Source organism: Rhinopithecus roxellana, chromosome 3 (assembly GCF_007565055.1).
Source record: "Rhinopithecus roxellana isolate Shanxi Qingling chromosome 3, ASM756505v1, whole genome shotgun sequence".
Taxonomy (NCBI): Eukaryota; Metazoa; Chordata; class Mammalia; order Primates; family Cercopithecidae; genus Rhinopithecus; species Rhinopithecus roxellana.
Genome location: NC_044551.1, coordinates 172,491,456 through 172,512,254, shown reverse-complemented (window position 1 = coordinate 172,512,254; position 20,799 = coordinate 172,491,456). Strand labels below are relative to the sequence as shown.

The window sequence follows — 20,799 nt, the reverse complement described above, 5'->3', positions numbered from 1 at the left end:
TTTTGTATGTAAATAATTTTGTTGAAATTAGTGTTATTTCATAAGTATATGAAGTGGCAAACAAGGTAATTAGCTTGCTTGACTCGTTCCGTCATGTACTTATGAATCGAAACATCATGTTGAACTCCTTTAGTTTATACAATAAAAAATAAAATTGAAGACAATAAAAAACAAAAAACGGGGCATTATTGATGTAAAAAGAAAAAAGTCATTTGGCTTTTAGTTCCATTGTGTTTGAATGTTGTTACTCTGGGACTCTTTTTTTTTTTAACCTTTCCCCTCTGCTAAATAGCATCTTCTTAGTTGTTCAAAAGGAGGTCGAATTTTTTTTTCTAAATCTTAGCCCCAAAACAGAATGAAATGGAGAAAGAAAATAAAGAGTCTGCAAGCAGATTCTCCTTTGACTCCATTCATATAGATATAGGTATAGATATGAGTGTAGATAGAGGCACACTAAAGGTGTATGTGTAGACATAGACATATGGCACTCCTCATGCTGTTAGGAGGGCCCAGGACTGCTTAGCCTACAAATTGTGTCTTTTTTCCCCAAAAGAAGGGATCTGGCATTTATTGAATGTCTGTTCTGTACCAGGCTCTCTACAACTTTTATCTTAGTTCATCCTCATGGTAACCCTCTGAGCTTGGTGTTGTCTATATCTATGGAACAAGGACATGGATGATCCCAGAGGATAAAAACTTGCCCAGCACACAGGTCCTAAGCCTGTGGCCTTGTGGCTTTCTCCCTTCCCCAGTACGTCTCCTCTGTGGTTACTGGTGTCCACATTTTCTGTTCTGTGCCGCGGCTGGGTCCCGGTGATGGTGGGTATGTGACGGATGGCTCTGTTTTAGGACTACGCCGGCTGTGCTGTTCTGGCAGTGGTCCCGGTGATGGTGGGTATGTGACGGATGGCTCTGTTTTAGGACTACGCCGGCTGTGCTCTTCTGGCAGTGGATTAACCAGTCCTTCAATGCCGTCGTCAATTACACCAACAGAAGTGGAGACGCACCCCTCACTGTCAAGTAAGGCTATGAGATTTCACCGCTCTCTGTAGTTCTCCAACCTTCATTTTATTAAGTGGTGATACTCTCCTATTTAAAAAAGCGTATGTGTACACATTTTTATATTGTTCAGAATATTATGTAGCATCTTTTTTGTAGCTTTTTTAAAAAAAAGTAGAGTGTTTCTTTTTCTCTCTCTCTATCAAGAAAACTGTCTTCTTCTAGCCTGCCTTCTCAGACGTTACTCATGGTTTTGGAGGTACTGGTAGGATGATACCTCCTTCTCACCCTGGAGCTCATGGCCCTATAGAACACACAGCGGGCAGCACCAGTCTGACCTCTGATAAGTGACAGGCTGTTCCCCCATCTACCCTGCCTGAGTCGACAGACACCAATGTTAAAAGTAGAGGAGACAAAGTGTGGTCTCTGCAGAAATCAAGGGGAGATCATGGCGGTGTGACCTTTGTATCTGATGTGTTTTTAAAATAGCTCATCTCTGGAGCCCAAAAGAAAGCAATGAGTTTAATTTTTTGTCACCTGTTGAAAAGAAAAATAGGCCAACAAGATTAGTTAACCACAAATGTTAGTTAGCATAATTGTATTATACTCGAAAGAAAAGTGCTTCTCTTTTTTATCACTTAAAATTGCTTTTGACAACCCATATTCTTCTACTGTTGTCATATGGAACAAAGGATCTTGAACTCTGTAACCCAGTGGTGTTTATCGCAATTAAAATTTCTTTTAAGAGAGAATTGCTTGAGCTTTATAGTTTTTGGACGATAAGACTTAGTATTTTTATACAGTTAAGATCTCATGTTTTAAATGGCAGCACTTCGTTTTTGCTTTCAGTGTGTATATTAATATTTTGAGAAGTATTTTAAACAAATATGCTCCAAACATTTAGCCCAATATGCATTCCCCTGTATTCATAGCTTCCTACATGCAGCACACAGCTCCCCTCCTTTCCACGAATACAAAGTCTGTATGTTTATTTATTTGTATATTTTAACCAACTCACCTCAAAGAATACGTGTCTGCTTTTGGAGTTACAGTCAAGATACGTGTGAAGAATCCCATTTTTTTACGGATCTGCTTGCTTTTTCTCTAGATTCCCCTATTTGTGGAGTGATAATGTTGTTTTGTAGACTCTTCATTCTGAATCATTCTCTTTTATATTTCCCTTTTATTTCTTCAAATAATGTTGCACCAGTTTCCTGACATGCCCTCGTTGTCTACACGATATCCTCTTTTCTTTTCAGTGAGTTGGGAACAGCTTACGTTTCTGCAACAACTGGTGCTGTAGCAACAGCTCTAGGACTCAACGCATTGACCAAGGTACTCAGATTTTTATTTCCATAATAAAGCTGCTTAATTTGTTATCATCTGTCTAGCTCTAAATCCCTCTATTATTTCTTAAAATAGTTCAAGTCATATGGCTTTCTTGTTATAGTCCTTATCTTCAACTGCGTCTTTTAGTTATATTTTCCAATAACTTTGGGAAGAGTTGTCACCGATAACACCTACCAGGACTGTGGTCTGTGCCTGGCTCTGTGTACAAAGTGCTAAATGTTCACCCATCCTGACAGCCCTCCAGAGGCATTGCAGTGGGCAGTGTGCCTCAGGCCACAGCTCTGAAGAGAGGCAAGAGCATCTCTCTCTCTCGGCACTCCAAAGCCCATCCTCCTGCAACCACACTTAGCTACAATGACTTAGAAGCTTGCATGGTCCCAGCACAGCCATGTGGGAAACATACAAATACTGCCAGGAAAATTTTGAAAGTATTCTTGGCCTGAGTTTCTATGCAAATCGACTCTGCATTTTTCAGAGTTTTCAAGAAGAAATAAGTTACTTCCATGCACTAGTACAGGAAAAATAAGATAAAACTTTTGAAATTTTCTCCTCTGCAGCATGTCTCACCACTGATAGGACGTTTTGTTCCCTTTGCTGCCGTAGCTGCCGCTAATTGCATCAATATTCCATTAATGAGGCAAAGGTAAGACGAATATGCACTCTCAGTAGGGACATGTGCTTGACGGGAGAGTCTCTTTTAATAATTAGCTTTGTTGAAACTTTCAAATATTTGTTTTAATATGTATAGGTGAAATTATGTGAGATCTTGGATTTCCTTCAAAATAATCTGGGGTTGGGGATGAGGATGGGTGTGTTGATAAAACAAGCTTAGCCATGAGTTACTGATTATTGAAGCAGACTGAGGAGTGCGGGGAGGGGGCTGATGCTGGAATAGTCTTTCTGTGTCTGTATAATAAAAAGTTTAAAAGATATATCTCAAGCTTACATTGAGTTGTGCTTGGGTTAGACAAAGTCTATCCAAAGAAAGTTTATTCTCTAAAATAGATTCCTTTTTTTCCCTCCAGAATTTTCTTTTGGAGCTTAAAGTAACATTATTCTGTATCTTTGGAAGTATTGTTTTAGAACTGGCAAAAATTAAAGGAGAAGAAAGAACAGCAAAAGCGTTTTGGAATGGATAACAAAAAACAGGGGTAACCGCAGAAGTCATACTTAGTGTTAGTAAATGTAGTTAATAAATACACAATAGGGCCATGTGCGAGTGACTGTTTCCATGTCAGCATACTAAGTTTGTTGACTTAATAATGTGGTGTGTTATATCTGTTTCTCATTTGGAAAGTTGCTCAAATTTGCACATGAGCATAGATTGAAGTTAGCGTATCCACCCTTCGAATCGTATTGTTACTGAAAAAGGTTTTAAAAGTTTACTAGGTTGTTTTACTTTTATTTCTATCAAAGGAGGATTAAACTTGTCCATGGTATTTAAAAATAAATGTGTCTGCCGGGCGCAGTGGCTCACGCCTGTAATCTCAGCATTTTGGGAAGCCGAGGCAAGTGGATCACCTGAGGTCAGGAATTCAAGACCAGCCCGGCCAACATGGCAAAACCCCGTCTCCACTAAAAATACAAAAATTAGCCAGCACACTGGCACACGCCTATAATTCTAGCTACTCGGGAGGAGGCAGGAGAATCGCTTTGAACCTGGAGGCGGAGGTTGCAGTGAGCAGAGATAGCACCACTACACTCCACCCTGGGCAACAGAGTGAGACTCTGTCTCAAAAAAAAAAAAAAAAAGATGTGTCAGTACCAAAAAATGACACTTGAGTGGGTATTTTAATTAAGTAGAGGCTTGATCTTTCCCAACATAGTACTGTTTCGGGACATTTCTTGAAGGCATTGGTGGAGCTCTCTGTATGTGTTTTGCTCTGCAGGGAACTCAAAGTTGGCATTCCTGTCACAGATGAAAATGGGAACCGCTTGGGGGAGTCAGCGAACGCTGCGAAACAAGCCATCACACAAGTCGTCGTGTCCAGGATTCTCATGGCAGCCCCTGGCATGGGTTAGCAGGACTTTGTCATTTATTCCAATACAGGTTGAACAAGCGTTCACAGATCTGTGAAACAGAAAACAAACACAAATATCATGCCTCTTAGTGGAAATTGCCTTCCCGTGGGGGTGGCAGAAAATAAACAAGTAAATAAAGTTATAGTGTGTGCAGTGGTGATGAGGGCTAAGGGGGTAGGGGGCTAGGGCATGTGGGAATGGAGGTAGGGCAGCCGGGAAGAGCACGAGGTGGAGGTGTGGGAGTGAGCCAAGTGGGTATCAGGGATGAATATTCTGGCAGAGGGAACCACAGGCAGGAGTTTGCCTGATGTGTTGCAGGCATTACGGGTGCAGGTGCAGCTAGGGCACAGTGGGAGGGGTGGGGAGCAGTAGGAAGGGAGTCAGGAGGCCACAGACGACAGAGCACGGATGGCGGCCCTGGCATTTCACACTTGGGTTTTAGTCTGAGAGTTAAGAAGCCAGGCAGGGTTTTGAATACGGGAGCAGCACAGTCTGACTTAGGTTTTATTTGTGTGACTCTGGGTGGTGGATTGAGAATAGGCTGAAGGGGAACGACAATGTTCAGTGAAGGCTGTCCAGGAGGCTGCCTCGGTAATCCAAGCAAGAGGCAGTGATGGGCTGGACCAGGGCCATACAGTGGGAATTTGACCAGAAAGAATTGATGGAGCAAATTGGAATGGTTAGAGCAGCTATTGATAAATTGTGTACCAAGCAACTAGTCAGTTTTCCCTATAGGGGCTGGGATCAGCATGACCAGAAACAGAAACTCTATATTGTATTTAGTTCTGCTGAGAATCTCTAGTCCACCCTAAGGCTGCTTAGAGCTACCTTCAGACTGGGGGCCTAAAGAAAGTTCTCAGACTGAGAAATCAGAAGGCCTGGGAGTTAGAGTGCTCTTCACAGAAAACAAACAGTAATTAGTATGTTTAATTTTCATCATCTAAACTGAATGCAAACAACACTTGGCAATTAAAATGAAGTTCGCCAATGAAGTATACTTCATCAGCTGCTGTCAGGTCATCCATTAATACTTTCTGGAGGTTTTTAAATTCCTTTTGTCACTGTGACTGCTCGTTAGCAGGCAGGAAGAGCAGGCAACAAAAGTTGAAGAAAAGTGCATGAAGGAAAACTTTGAGGAACATTATATTCACATTCCGGCAAATTGGGGGAAAACTGCTATTAGCTAATTTCACACAGGAGTGCCTTGGTGCCCTGTCTGAAGCTAGTGTGTTCTGTAGGGGTGGCTGCATAGCCACAGTCCTGACACGTGGGCAAAGCATCCCCTGAGTCCAGAGACCAGCATGCTTGTCACTAACCTAAGAGAAGGCTATGGAACCGCCCCCCCCGGTGTGCCTGCTGAGCCCTGATTTACAGATTTGCTGAAATCGAGGTTGCAGCTCCAGCTTCTGCCCTGGGTTTGTTTTGTTGTTGTTGTTGTTGTTGTTGTTGTTGTTGTTGTTGAGACAGGACATTGCCGTGTCCCTCAGGCTGGAGTGCAGTGCTGTGATCATGGCTCACTGCAGCCTCAACTTCCCTGGGCTCAGGTGATCCTCCTACCTCAGCCTCCCAAGTAGCTGGGACTACAGGCATGTGCCACCACACCCACCTTCATTTTTATATATTTTGTAGAAACAGGGTTTTGTCATATTGCCCAACTGGTCTAGAACTCCTGGGCTCTAATGATCCACCCACCCTGGCCTCCCAAAATGCTGGGTTTACAGCTGTGAACCACTGTGTCCGGCCCTGGGTTTGCTTTTGATTGTGGTCTTTTCTGTTTTGAATCGCCTCACTCCTCTTAGACTTCAGCCAGCCCAGCCCATCAAATCCATTTCTAGTGATTTGACTATTTTAAACACTATTTAGTCCCCAGAGAAGAAATACAATCTTTCTGTCCCAGTGCAGTTTATAAGAATAATTGATGTACTGAAGTAGTGGATATGACAGTTTAGTCTGATACAAGTTGTCAGCAAACGAACAAATGCTGTCCACCACATACCCAGTGTTTCACGTGCATTATTGTATCCAATTTCCCCCATTTCATAGAAAAAGAAAACAGAAAACTGAAGTTCAGAGAAGTTAGGTAACTTCTCCAGGGTCACCCAGCTAGCAAGTGGTCTAGCCCAGCGGTCCCAAACCTTTTTAGCACCAGGGACCCATTTCATGGGAAGACAATTTTTTCATGGACCAGGGGTCAGGGGGATGGTTTCAGGATGATTCAAGCACATTAAATTTATTGTGCACTTTAATTCTATTATTATTACATTGTAATATATAATGAAATAGTGACACAACTGACCATCATGTCGAATCAGTGGGAGCCCTGAGCTTGTTTTCCTGCAGCTAGACAGTCCCATCTGGGGGTGATGGGAGACAGTGACAGATCATCAGGCACTGGATTCTCATAAGGAGCAGGCAACCTAGATCCCTTGGATGTGCAGTTCTCAGTGGAGAACTCCTGTTCTCCTGTGAGAATGGAATGCGGTCGCTGATCTGACAGGAGGCAGAGCGCAAGCATAATGCAAGCAATGGGGAGCGGCTATAAATATAGCTAAACCTTCATTCAGTTGCCCGCTGCCCTCCTCCTGCTGTGCGGCCCAGTTCCTAACAGGCCACAGATCCAAACCAGTCCATGGCCCAGGGACTGGGGACCCCTGGTCTAGTCTGTACGGAAGCAGTTTCTGCCTGACTCCAAGGCAGGATTCTTTACACCATCCTCCCTGCCTTGTGCACTTTGTTTGATTAATGCAGGAAGAAAAAGTTCTTGATATTTTCATTTTTGCCTATTTAAACTTTAAAGTTATTTTCAAGATTATAAAATGATCTGGCTTGCAGAGGATGTGATACTACTTTTCAAAAATTTAGAAAACAGGAACAGTTTTTAATTTAATGAATTCAAATGTAATAATTTAAAGAATTACTACAAACTGTTTTTACTGTGACAGTGGAAACAGCCTAAAAGTGACAGAAGTTTTCTGTTAAATGGTTGAAAAAAAAATGTAAGCTGAAAATTGACGTTAAATAATTGACGTTAAATAAAGATTTAAGTGGATCTGTCTTTATTTGCAGCCATCCCTCCATTCATTATGAACACTTTGGAAAAGAAAGCCTTTTTGAAGGTAAGCTGTAGTTCTTTTGTCATTTTCTCAACCCTTTTTATTTCATTTTAGATTTCAAACTGTACAGAGTATTTCCTACCTAAACAGTATAGAATTTGAAGGCCACTTTCTCCTGGGCACTTATGTAAATAAAAAGATGTTCCCAGGAAGATTTGATTTCTAATCTCAGATATTTGAAAAAGCTTTTTGTAAATAAAGATTGCTACTTTTGAGAGGTTTTAACTCAGTTACACACACAGTCATCTATTGGATGCCTGGCTGGGTGAAAATGAAGGGATGGTGTGAATTTGGAATGATATATGTACAAGTCAGTAGTCATCCCATCAGGAATGAAAAAATCATTCAGAGTAGCAGCTTCATGGGGTCTCAGTTTGGGAACAGTTACCACAGTTCCTCTCATCTCAGTGACAAACACTGAACAGAAGACAGTTGGGCATGTTGCATAAGTTTCTTGCTGTGACAGATGGAAATTTCTGTAGATATTTTCCTGGCATTTTCTCATGCGAAGGAGCTGGCAAATGATAAAAGCAGTTAGCCCCATCTTAGCCCACCATTGCCGCATTGTTCCAGGCTGTTACACAATGATAAGATGAAAAACTATTGTGTTCTCCCCACTTTCATCTTAAGTTGTGGTTTTTTTAGCTTTGCTTGATATTGTACCCTTTGATCATCATTTGGAAGTATGTCGCCTCGCCTGCTCTTCCCACCGAAGCCCCCTACCTGCCCCACTCCCCACATGGAAGGGCCCATTGGTTTCAGAACCCCAGCGTGAAGGTCCAGAGAGATGATCAGGACAGCTCGTGGCTCAGTCCTGGCACCTCAGTGGCTACAAGGGGGCCTGGTTGTAGCTCTATTCCTTCAGACCTCAATGAGAGATAATTGCTCTGAAAAACTAATGACTGAATACTGTTAAGGTACCCATGCATACCTACCACTCCCCAAGTTCACGGTTGCTGGTATACGTCAGTGTTGCATTTCACCCATGCAGAGAGGACCATAGGACAGAAATGATAGTACAGTCATTGTTTATGACACAGAGGCAGCTTATATTAAAATCCCAACTTTTCCATGTTCAAAACACTTTCAGATTCTATTGTGAAGGCAAGCTTCACCATGCCCCGTCCGCAAAGGCTGAGGAGATCACTTCCTTGGCAGCTCATGATACCCATGTGGTGGTGTTCACCTTGGTTGGCCTTCCGCTTGTTCCCACTGCCCCAGGGCCAGGTGTGCCTCCTCTGCAAGGATGTACTTCTCTGGGCTTTTACCTTAGAAATGACCAGACTCCTCCGCAAACAAGAAACTAATTGAACATTCTGGGCTTTTTTAAACGATGATGCTTGGGGAGCATTCAGTATGACTCATCCATCCCCCCACGCCTTATCTCTCCCCAAGTGGAGCGCTGGGAAAAAAGGCATCAGCTGTAGGCAGGTGACTCACGGAAATTTTTGCAGTAAACCAAAAAGTTCGCTGCCTAAAATCTGGTGCTTCTGTGAACAGTGCTTCTGTTATCTCTTTAAACTTGGGTCATTCTTAATGGCACGTTCATTGGGGGCGAAACTGATATGGTTTGGGTCCCATGCTAGTTCTTATTCCTTAAGTTCTAATTCTTTTATATTCCCATTTATAAACGTGGACTGCGGTGTCTACTCAGTAGGCTTTCAGGACTGCTAATTGAATGGGAATGTAACATTTATTTGTTCATTCATGCTTTTTTTTCAGCAGCCCTTTGCGGAATGCTTGTTTATGCCAAGCAATGTGGTAGACCCTAGAGTCCCAGAAAGAGGATGTGACTCCTGCTCTCAGGGAGCATGTAGCATGATATAGGGAAGAGGCGTAAGACAAATTGTGAAAATACGCAGTGTTTAAAGTTTGGGGCACAGAGGGAGCACATAGGAGGCATCTTACCCAACTGGTGTAGGTGAGCAGAGACTTCTTTGAAGAGAATGGGGTGAGGGCCACATGCTCCACAGAAGCTCAGCGAGTACACAGAGCAGGAATTGTTGGAGATCTGTGGATGGTGAGGTTGGCTGGGATGTAGGCAGTGTGTAAGGAATTGACTATATCATATATAAAAATTAACTCTCAGTGGTTCATAGAATCTAAATGTAAAGGTCTACAACTATAAAACTTCTAGAAGAAAATACAGTAGAACACTAGGGCTAGGCAAAGACTTATTAGACTCAACACAAAAAGCACAGCCCATGAAAGAAAAATTGATAAATTAGACTTCATCAGATTTGTTAAATTATGTTCTTAAAACTACACAGAAAATGAAAAGAGAAGAAACGGCATGGGAAAAAATGTTTACAAGGCATGTATGTGATAAAGGACTTGTGTCCAGAATACATAAAGGGCCCTCAGCACTTAAGCTGGGCAGAAGGTTTGAACAGACGCCCTACCAAATACATACGGTTCTTAAGCACCTAAAAAATGCTTAGTATCTTTAGTCATTGGGAAATCTAAATTAAAACCACATGAGCTGCCACTAACGCTTATTAGAATGTCAAAAACTAAAAAGATTGATCATAACAAGTGTTGGTGAGGAAATGGAAGAACTGAAACCGCCCCCCCCCCCCCCCCACTGCTGGTGAGAATTAATGCAGTACAGTCATGTGAGAAAATACTGAGGCAGTTTCTTACAAAGTTAAACAGATGCTGACCTGTGATCCAGCCATTTCCTTCCTAGTTCTTTACCTAGGAAAAATAGAAGCACATGTCCATGAAAGACAAATGTTCATAGCAACTTTATTTGTGATAGCCAAAAACTAGAAACAGCTCAAATTGCTCAACAAAAGGAAAATAGATAACCACCTTGTGAATACAAGGGAACACTTAACTCAGCAATAAAAAGTAACAAACTAGTGCTACACACAATATGAAGGAGTCTCAAAGTAATTACACAAAAGAATAGATACTGTATATCGAGTCCTAGAAAATGTAAACTAAATCTAGTGACAGAAAGATGAGAGGTTGCCATATAATGGGGTGCAGGGTTTATGGAAGAGGGAGGAACTGCAAAGGGTACAGAAGCAAGAAAAACATTCGGGGTGGTGAATATTTTCATTATTTTGATTGTGCTTATGGCTTCACAGCTACATATAGATGTCAGAACTTACACACTTCAAATATGTGCAGTTGTATGTCAATAAAGCTATTAGAAAAAGATCGTGGGGGGGAGAGAGAATTTAGAGTCGTTAACTTTTGAGCATTTTTCTTTTTTTGCCTTTTGTGTGTGTGTGTGTGTGACCGAGTCTTGCTTTGTCACCAGGCTGGAGCTGGAGTGCAGTGGCACGATCTCGGCTCACTGCAACCTCCGCCTCCCGGGTTCAAGCGATTCTCCTGCCTCAGCCTCCCAAGTAGCTGGGACTACAGGCACCCACCACTGCACCTGGCTAATTTTTTGCATTTTTAGTAGAGACGGGGTTTCACCACGTTAGCCAGGATGGTCTCGATCTCTGGACCTCATGATCTGCCCGCCTCGGCCTCCCAAAGTGCTGGGATTACAGGCATGAGCCACCGTGCCCAGCCTAACTTTGAGCTTTTTACTTCATTGAAAAAAAAATACATATATATATGTATATGTATATATGTATATGTTCCCTAGTCGGGAACCAACCGGAAGGGCGGAGACTTGAGACCTTGGCACCAGGCTATCCTACCTCCTCAGCCAGGGGATACATTACAATTAAATGACAGCTATTTCCCCACCTCCGCTATATACCCAAGCAGTGCTCAGATTAAATGGGGGGATGTGGGAAAAAACAGAAGCCACTTGATCTTTGCGTGTGTGCTGATTTACAGATCAAAGAAGGCTACAGGAAGTTAGGCTAACACCCTTGTTGCAGTTGCAGCGTTTCCCCCAAATTTCACTAACCACGTTCTATCTGGATCTATAAAACATATAATTCCTCTCTTTAACTCATTTGGACTTTTCATGTAAACATCCTCTGTTTGCACAGTTCTGTTAGGTACGATGTTTCTACCTTCAGACATTTTGTGAATATCTAGTGAAACACCAACATCCCAGCTGACGAATGTTGTATCTGACTTTCTAATTGAGAGGAAGGGATGAATAAGGCAGGATGGGATGCTGGGGTAGGAGCTGGAAGAAGACATGGTATCAGGTTGGGTTTTGGCAGGATACTATAATAGTCTAGGAGCCTTGTCTGTGCGAGGAGCCTTTCCATCAAAACCCTCTGCATGAGCCACAGTCAGCATGTAGCTTGCACATGCCCACCTCCAAGGTGGCACACAGCTGCTCTCTTTTGGCTAACAGGTTACCCCAGTTTGCTGCAGACCAGAGTTTACTTAAAATGAGGTGGCTGCTCTCACAGGTTCACGTTCATCCATGAACAGGCTCTCGCTCAGTACTATGCCTACCCTCCCGTCACCAAGCCTGTCCCAGTCCAGATGTCACCTGGATAGGAAGTGCTAGGGGAGTATTTAGCATCTCCTTATGACAATCCTTCACCATCAAACAGAGACAGTTGCCAAAGATACAGTGTTTTCCTTTTCATTCTGTCTTTTGAGGAGAGAGACCCCTCTGTAACCTGTGGGGATCAGTTTCCTTGCCGATGCTTCTCCCTTCCTCTTTAATCCATCCCTTTCCCCCCTTACGCCAACCCTGATGAACCTTTTCTCCAGAGGAGTCTCTTCGGGGACCAGGGTACGCCTCCCATCTACGTTGTCTTCTAACAGCTTGTGTTGACTCCTAACTAAGCTGACTGATTTCATTACAACCATCTCACACCTTGGTTGCAGTGATTTCTGTGGCCTTATTTATATAACCATATATCTCATCACTCTTTATATTGTGTTTTGAAGTACCACTCCTTTTTAAAACTAAAAATCTAACAGCATTTATTCTCCAAAAGACCAACCAACTTGTTCATTTCCATTAAAAAAAAAAAAGTGTGACTAGCAAAAATGTTTTATGCTAGAAATAGTTTTAACCATACTGACAGCAACTAAAACCAAAAAGATGAGGTGCAAAGTGGGGTGAGGGATGGTGAGCATTTGTTGGGTTTCTGGTATATTCCAGCCACCATACTAGGTGCTTCATGAATGTGATCTGGCATCTTCCTCCACACACTTTTAGGAAGCTGTTAATGATGTTCATTTTGCACCAGAACAAGGAAACGGAAGCTTGGAGAGGCTAGACTCTGCCTGTGTTTCCCTAGTCGGGAACCAACCGGAAGGGCGGAGACTTGAGACCTTGGCACCAGGCTATCCTACCTCCTCAGCCAGGGGATACATTACAATTAAATGACAGCTATTTCCCCACCTCCGCTATATACCCAAGCAGTGCTCAGATTAAATGGGGGGGATGTGGGAAAAAACAGAAGCCACTTGATCTTTGCGTGTGTGCTGATTTACAGATCAAAGAAGGCTACAGGAAGTTAGGCTAACACCCTTGTTGCAGCGTTTCCCCCAAATTTCACTAACCACGTTCTATCTGGATCTTGAAATGTGGTGAGGTTCCTTCCAGTTAATCACAAGAAATTGTCTCTAAGACCCCGTATGAAAAGTATTCAAAGTCATTTATTTCTCAACGCAGAGGTTCCCGTGGATGAACGCACCCATTCAAGTTGGGTTAGTTGGCTTCTGGTGAGTAGAAATTACTTTTACAAAATTAATTTCTTTTTAAAATATAAATACACAGCGTATGAAAGGTGACTGGGTAATATGGGATACAAATTTTGAAAATGAGGCCATCTCAGAACGTCTGGAACGCATGGCCCCAGATAATTAAATAGAAGTAAACTGTCTTTAGAGAAACCTACAACATGGGGGCTATTCATGTGAACCTTTTTTAAATCATTTTATCTCTGTGACTTTCCATGATTTTGGCAATCCTCGGTAATAAAACTTACACAAACAGGACTGATTTTTGTTAGACAACACAGAACATAATGCTCTGAAGAAAGAAGGGATTGTTGTAAAATAGAAAAATAATCTGAAAAGTTAACCATTTAAAATGGTCTGACCTTTTTTTGTATTTTTTTTTTAAGTTTGGTGTTTGCTACACCCCTGTGTTGTGCCCTGTTTCCTCAGAAAAGGTATGTATTTGTTATTCTTCAGAATAATCATGAGTTTTAATCCTAAAAACCAATGGAAGACGCAGGTGCCATTATTCCATTTCATTGGCAGGGAAGTTGAGACTCAAAAGACACTGAAGCCAGGGTCTCTAAAAGGAAGGGATGGAGGCAGAAATCAAACCCACATCTGTCTAATTTCAGATGTACCCAGTTCTTTTCTACCCCCTTCCATTAAATTTGAAAATGCTTTATTCTTTTATAAGAATCAGATTAACTCTGGTGCAAATTTGCTTTTATGAAAATTTAAAATATGGTCCAATCCATTGGCAAATGCATCTGTAATACAGATATGATAGGATGTAAGTTCCGCCCCCAGGGACAGCAATTATATGCACTTAGCTTAGGTGGTTGGTATATTTGCTTCCCTTCTTCCCACTTAGTTTTTTGCCTTAAAAGCTTTCTTGTGCATGCCTTTCATCACAAGCTGCCCTTGAATCCTGCCTTTGATGTGAGAACAGGACTAACTGGCATTAAATCGGCATTTTCGGCATCAGGTCTCCAGCCTGCACTTGACCTGACACTAGCACGCAAAGCGGCGGCATTTTGTTGTCTGTTTTCTGTAAGTGTTATCAGACTCCTTGCCGTGGTAATACCCTTTCCTTCGTGGGCCAGTAGGTCCCGAACATACGGTCTTTAATCCCCTAGCCTTGCGGAGTCAGTTTTGGATGAAGTGCCTTGTTCTAGAACTAATGCGGTCACATCCCTCTACGTGATGGAGAACTCCACCTTGTATCTGCTCTCCCACTCTGTCTCCGACCCCGCTGTTTCATAGACATTTAAACCTCATGGACAGGAGCCCTTCATCACCTTGGGCCTGCTGAGGAGCCGCCCCGTGAAGAGGGCAGGACCTTCAAAACTTGCTCTGGGAGCCTGCTTCAGATGAATTTCCTCATCTCTACAGTGGGATAATGATACCTGTTTAACTGCACAAACCCCAGAGTCTTGGGGCTCAACCTGAGAATGTCCATGTCTGTAGTATGTGGGTTTATGAACACTGGTGTTCAGCAGCTGACCTTGATTTAGCAATTTAGACTTCGAGCATGTAAAATGCCGAGGGGCGTGCCTGATACCAAGGAAACGCCTAAGAAATGTAGCTGTAATTATTTTCAGGTTGAAAAGATTTTAGATTTGAAAACCCATAGAGTTTGGCCTTGATTTTTTTTGAGTGCTGTGAGAAAAAAAAATGTATAGTCTAACATTTATTTTTTAAGATTCGTTTAAACTCTAGGTGTAGAAATGAAAAGCTTTCTGTAACTACTGGTGTCCTCAGGTCAAGGCCCTCAGAAACTGTGTGGTTTTATATTTGTGAAACCAATGGTCTTTTGTTTTACTGTGTTTTAAAATAACTTCTTACTCTGTTTTGTTGTTTATACATTGTTTGTATGTTTGGCTTCTTTAGGTCTCTGGCTCCTCAGTTTCATAGAGTAGGATTAATAATATTCCTTGGCTCGTAACACAGTATCCTCATTGATCCAAGCATGACCCTGTTTTCCTTATTTTTATTTTATTTATACTAGTAATATAATGAACATCCACAAATTCAGGGCCCAATGAGGCAGGAGAATCACTTGAACCCAGGAGGTGGAGGCTGTGGTGAGCCAAGATCATGCCGCTGCATTCCAGCCTGGGCAACAGTGCGAGATTCCATCTCAAATATATATATATATATATATATATGTATATATATCTCCAATAAGTTACATCTTATAGACTCCTCCCAACCTGTGTCCCTGCCTCCCCTGCAGATTTAACCACTATGCTGAATTTCATGCTCTTGCATTTTATATTTGTGTGTGTATCTTTAGTTTGTCTTCTTAGGAACTTGTTAGACAAGGGTGTCACACTATCATAAGATATATAGTCTTCTAGTACTTGTTCTTTTTATTCAGTATCAGAACTAAGATTCATCTACATTATTGTGTGTACCTGTAGTCCATTCGTTGCTATTGTTGTATCATAGTGCATTGTATGAATGCACCACAGTTGCCCATCTCCCATGTGAACAAGTGATAATGAAAACATTCTTTATTAACATTTTTGAGAAGCAGCAAATGTGTTGCTTTGAGAGATATTTATAGCTTTAAATGTTTATATTTTGAATAATAGATAAAAATCAATGCACTAAATGTCCAACTTAACTTTAAAAAAAGCACAAAAGAATAAACATCAGAAAAGAAGGAAGGAAGGAGATTAAGATCAGAAATAAATAACAGAAAGAGTAGAGGATCAACAAAGTGAAAACTTGGTTCTTTGAAAATAGAAACAAAATAGACAATTGTCTGGTGAGATTAATCAAAACAAAAAGAGAGAGAAAAGCACAAATAATATAAATGAAAAAGAGGCATAACTGTAGATTCAGCGGTGATTAAAAATAATATCAACATTATACCAATAGATTTGAAAACAGGCAAAATAGACAAATTTCTGGAAAACATATTAGCAAAGCTGAAAAATTAGAAAGTCAGAATAAGCAAGATAATCATTAAGGAAGCTGAAGCAGCATTTAATCTTCCTCCTACAAAGAAAACACAAGAAACAGGTAGTTTTACAGGTAAGTTTTTCCAGCTGTCAAGAAACAGATTATTCCAATTTTAAACAAACTCTCCTGGAAGATAAAAAAGAGAATACTCCCCATCATCCACCAAGGTTTGAATAACTTTAATTCCAAGATCAGACTTGGGCCTTTAACATACATTCGTAGTAATTACAGATACTTAGAGATCAATGGCAAAACAGAAGGACCAAGAGGCGGCATAGCAGGGCTTTGGGATCAAGAAAGATCTGCCGTCAACATCTCAGTTGCACCTCAGGTTTCCTTACCTGTACAATTATGATAATACTGGACTTCTAGAGTTTTCATAAGGATTAAAATGCATAATGTCTGGCCCAGCAAAAGTCATAGCCATTATCATTACCATCATCAACGTCATCACTGAGTAAAATTACTCAAAGACCCACTACATAACAATAGCCATCGTGGGATTTTTTTTACTACCTTTTTTCTATATTTGTAATTTTTAAAATTTGTTTTGCATATTTGAAATATAAACTCGTATCCTGACTTTTTTTTTAACCTTACAGTCTATCACATGTCAACTATATTAAATGCCAATTTTTTTTATTTTTTTTTAGAGATAGGGTCTCATTCTCTTGCCCAGGTTGGCGTACAGTGGCACAGTCTGTAGCTTACTACAGCCTTGAACTTCTGGGCTCAAGCAATCCTCCTATCTCAGCATCCTGAGTAGCTGGGGCCACAGGCATACACCAACACACCTGTCTTATTTTTTATTTTTATAGATACAAAAATTTGGGTCTCACTAGGTTACCCAGGCTGGTCTCAAACTCCTGGCCTCAAGACATCCTCCTGCTTCAGCCTCCCAAAGCTCTGAGATTACAGGTGTGAGCCACTGCGCCCAGCCTCAAATTTTTTTTTAAACTAATTACAGATCAAAATATTAGCAGTTTTTCTGGTAGATATTCTGGACAATTTTCTTTATACTTTAACGAGTATGCGTTTCTCTCAAAGAATAAGCTTTAATATATATATACCCATAATACCTTCAAATACATTCTTAAGCACTTAAAGACTAACAGTAGTTATCTCTCAGTGGGATTATAAATGTTTTGGGGGTTTTTTGTACATTTTAGTATTTTCTGAAATTTTTTCAATAAGCATGTATTATATACAGTAAACAAAAGCACATTAATGTAGGCAAATTATTAATGTTATACATTTTACTGACTGCATATATCTTTTTTTATCAATGGTGAACATTGCAAATGATTGATACTGTTTTTCTTAGGAAGTGGCATTGCCACAAATGGTTTTTCCAGCACCAGCAGGGTCTGAGAGTGTCATCACCATACACTCTTGCCAGCAATAAGAGATTTCACCTTTTAATAATATGAGAGGGAAAAGTTGGGTGTTGGGTTCTTAAGATGCATTTCTTCCATTATGAGTGACAATTTTCTGAAAGGAACATGATCTCGTTTGCTAGTCGCATGAAGCATTTCTCCAACAAGACCCACTGTACCAGTCCTGGGATCTCCACACCTGTGCCTTCTCCACGCTCTTTCTAGGTCCTGATTCTCACCTCTGCCTGTGTAATAACCCTGTCATTTCTCCCTTATCCCAGTTCCATGTCCGTGACAAGCTTGGAGGCCGAGTTGCAAGCTAAGATCCAAGAGAGCCATCCTGAATTGCGACGCGTGTACTTTAATAAGGGATTGTAAAGCAAGGAGGAAACCTCTGCAGCTCATTCTGCCACTGCAAAGCTGGTGTAGCCATGCTGGTGAGAAAAATCCTGTTCAACCTGGGTTCTCCCAGTTACAGAAACCTTTTAAAGATCCACATTCGCCTTTTAGAATAAAGCTGCTACTTTAACAGAGCATCTGGCATGGGTCAAGTGCCTGATACTCCCTTACATTGAATCATGTTATGATTTATAGAAATACTCTTCCTTTAGCTTTTATAGTCATTGTTTTTCAAAGACAGTATATCAGCCCTCACCCAGGGTTTTAAAAAAGTACTAATAGACATAGAATAGGTGCTCAGTGTATAGTCAGTAAATGTTCTATTGATTATCAATCAATGAAAAGAAAATCTATTTAAAATATTGAACTTTCATCTCACTCCCATTCCAAATCAGGGAGATCTCAGCAGTGAACTGGGAAAATACAAAAGCTCTGGGCTAATCTATGAAAACTTACCCCGAAATATTAAGGGCAGTTTGCTTCTAGTGTGGGGACTGTGCTGGCCCAATGAAGGTGACCAAGTTTTTGGATTTGGAGTGTGGAAGCTCCTTCACACCCCTTCCAAAAGTCAGTCACGGACCACTGCAACATGCCTTCCCTGCTGGATCATTCTGTACATTCAGATTGTGGGTGGATTGCCTTGGTTGACTTTTAATTTATTGTTTTATGTTCTTATAAAGATGTTAATCTTACCTTGCAGTTATTGACTTTATATTCAATTATTTACATCAAATAATGAAATTACTGAAATGTACAAATGTCAAATTTTGGAAGTATATTCAATACCAATGCTGTGTGAGTGGGCTGAATCTAGTTCATTGGTTTTTTTTTGGTAAGAAGTGAGACTACAGTTCCAGCTACCTACATGTCTTTTCTTGTCATCCTTATAGATCTCTTTGGCTTTCAGAAAGATACAGTGATAATGTGTATGAATCAGTCACAGTGAATTTTACTTGAATATTGTATGTTGCATTCCACTTCATTTGAAGATAATGAAATGTACCACTGTTTACATTATCTGTAGTGATTTCACAGATAATATATTTAATATAACAGATTATGTTTCAAGTCTGTAGATGTCCAATGTCATAGACAGTCGGCCCTCTGTATCCATGAGCTCTACATCTGTGAATTCAATCAAGTTTGGATGGGAAATATTTTTTAAAAAGGTACAAAATATACATAACAATGAAAAATAATACAAATTTAAAAACCAATACAGTATAACAACTATTTACATAGTGCTTACATTGTATTAGGTGTTATAAGCAATCTAGAGATGATTTATCAAGTATACAGGAGGATGTGCCTAGGTTATATGCAAATACTGCACCATTTTGTATCAGGAACTTGAGCATCCGTGGATATCAGCATTAGAGGGCGGTCCTGGAACCAACTACCCACGGATACTGAGGGGCGATGTTTCATGAAGTGTAGATCATTGTATTCAGAGATTGTAAGTGAAAAAATATATAGAAACTATTTAGTTTTGGCAGATTTTTTTTCTGACAATGTGACCAGACTGAATTTCCTCATAAAGAAAAAATGGTGTGCCTTGTGTCTGTGTTTCTCTTTTCTCTGAAAGGATTAATAGATCTGAAGCTTTGGGCCACTCGGAGCCTTCCTTGATGCTGCCAGAATCTTCTCATTTAGATTTTTTGTCTTAAACCATTGGAAGCAAAACGGCTTTCCCTTGACACTCTGGTCTTGGACAGGTTCTGTTGTCCTCGACGCGTCTCTTTAAAAAGTGGTAAAAGCCTGAAATTCAGGGCAGATCTCCATAAGGTGCTGAAGGGACTCTTTTCGTAAGAAGCTAAGGCACTGCGACCTGCCCCAGGTGTCCTGCTCCTCTCAGGAGTCCTCCCGGCACCAGGTAATCTGTAGCTCCGTGTCAGAGTGTTAACCTCCAGTGAAGAGCTCATGACTGGTTAGAAGACTGACAAACTAACCAAAATTTTACACACTCCAGTTATGTGTGTTAAAAGTTATAAAAGGAATGGCCAGGCGCGGTGGCTCACCCCTGTAATCCCAGCACTTTGGGAGGCCAAGGCGGATGGATCACCTGAAGCCAGGAGTTTGAGACCAGCCTGGCCAACATGGAGGAACCCTGTCTCTAAAAATACAAAAAATTAGCCAGGCGTGGTGGCGCACACCTGTAATCCCAGCGACTCGGGAGGCTGAGGTAGGAGAATCGCTTGAACCCGGGAGGCAGAGGTTGCGGTGAACCGAGATCGCACCACTGCATTCCAACCTGGGCGACAGAGCAAAACTCCATCTCAAAAAAAAAAAAGATTATAAAAGGGATGATGAACATGGAGCTGCGTCTTTTTAAACGTTGTTTTTTGATGCTTCAGACTCTTAATGCTTTTATATAAAGCTATCAACTGTGTATGTTAATCACGGTTTATAACAAGGAACAAATAAACCAAGATTGGCAATCCTTGCCGATCTTTTAGAAATACCCTTTCTGGAGAAAAAAATCCACATGAAGTGCAATAAGCTTGTAAAGCTAAGTAGTTATTAATATTTCTATTAACATGATATAAAGGATTATGATTGTAAGTGTTTACTGACTGGCAGTTTCTATTTCAGTATTAGCACAGTGTCTTGCCAGTGTTGGAGGCCATGTATTATTTCAGTTCAACTGGATGAAATGTTAAATAAACTCAGAATGAAAATAAATTCTCTCTTTTATTTGTACATAAAGGATAAAGCAGTTTGTATGTTACAATTGATGGTGCTTTCCATTCAAACTTAATATCTGCAGTACCATCAGCAACTCCTAATGAAAAGATATCTTTGTATTTTGCCTTTGACAAGAAACATATTTCTATTTTGAGCTACCAGTCTTCCACCTTTTTGAACCTCATATACATAGAGACACACCCACCCCCCCCCAAAACCCCACCGACAGTGTGATTCCAGGAATATTAATGATGGGCATGGGGGATGGATTTTGG

At 40.9% G+C, this 20,799-nt stretch overlaps 1 protein-coding gene across 8 annotated transcripts in view; it reads left to right on the top strand.

Annotated features, from left to right (window-relative positions):
• SFXN1 (sideroflexin 1) overlaps positions 1-20,521 on the top strand; it is a 52,429-nt gene extending 31,908 nt beyond the window's left edge. For 6 of the 8 annotated variants that reach the window (XM_030927310.1, XM_030927312.1, XM_030927313.1 and 3 more), the window contains 8 exons: positions 922-1,020; positions 2,259-2,334; positions 2,907-2,992; positions 4,239-4,366; positions 7,438-7,487; positions 13,045-13,094; positions 13,499-13,546; positions 17,722-18,449. In XM_030927310.1, the coding sequence (XP_030783170.1) occupies positions 922-1,020; positions 2,259-2,334; positions 2,907-2,992; positions 4,239-4,366; positions 7,438-7,487; positions 13,045-13,094; positions 13,499-13,546; positions 17,722-17,818 (634 nt within the window). In that variant the 3' untranslated portion in view covers positions 17,819-18,449. Of the gene's footprint in view, positions 1-921; positions 1,021-2,258; positions 2,335-2,906; positions 2,993-4,238; positions 4,524-7,437; positions 7,488-13,044; positions 13,095-13,498; positions 13,547-17,721 lie in introns of those variants that run through there. The other 2 variants (XM_010388364.2, XM_030927315.1) reach the window with 2 other exon arrangements.
• Positions 20,522-20,799: the final 278 nt, after the last annotated feature.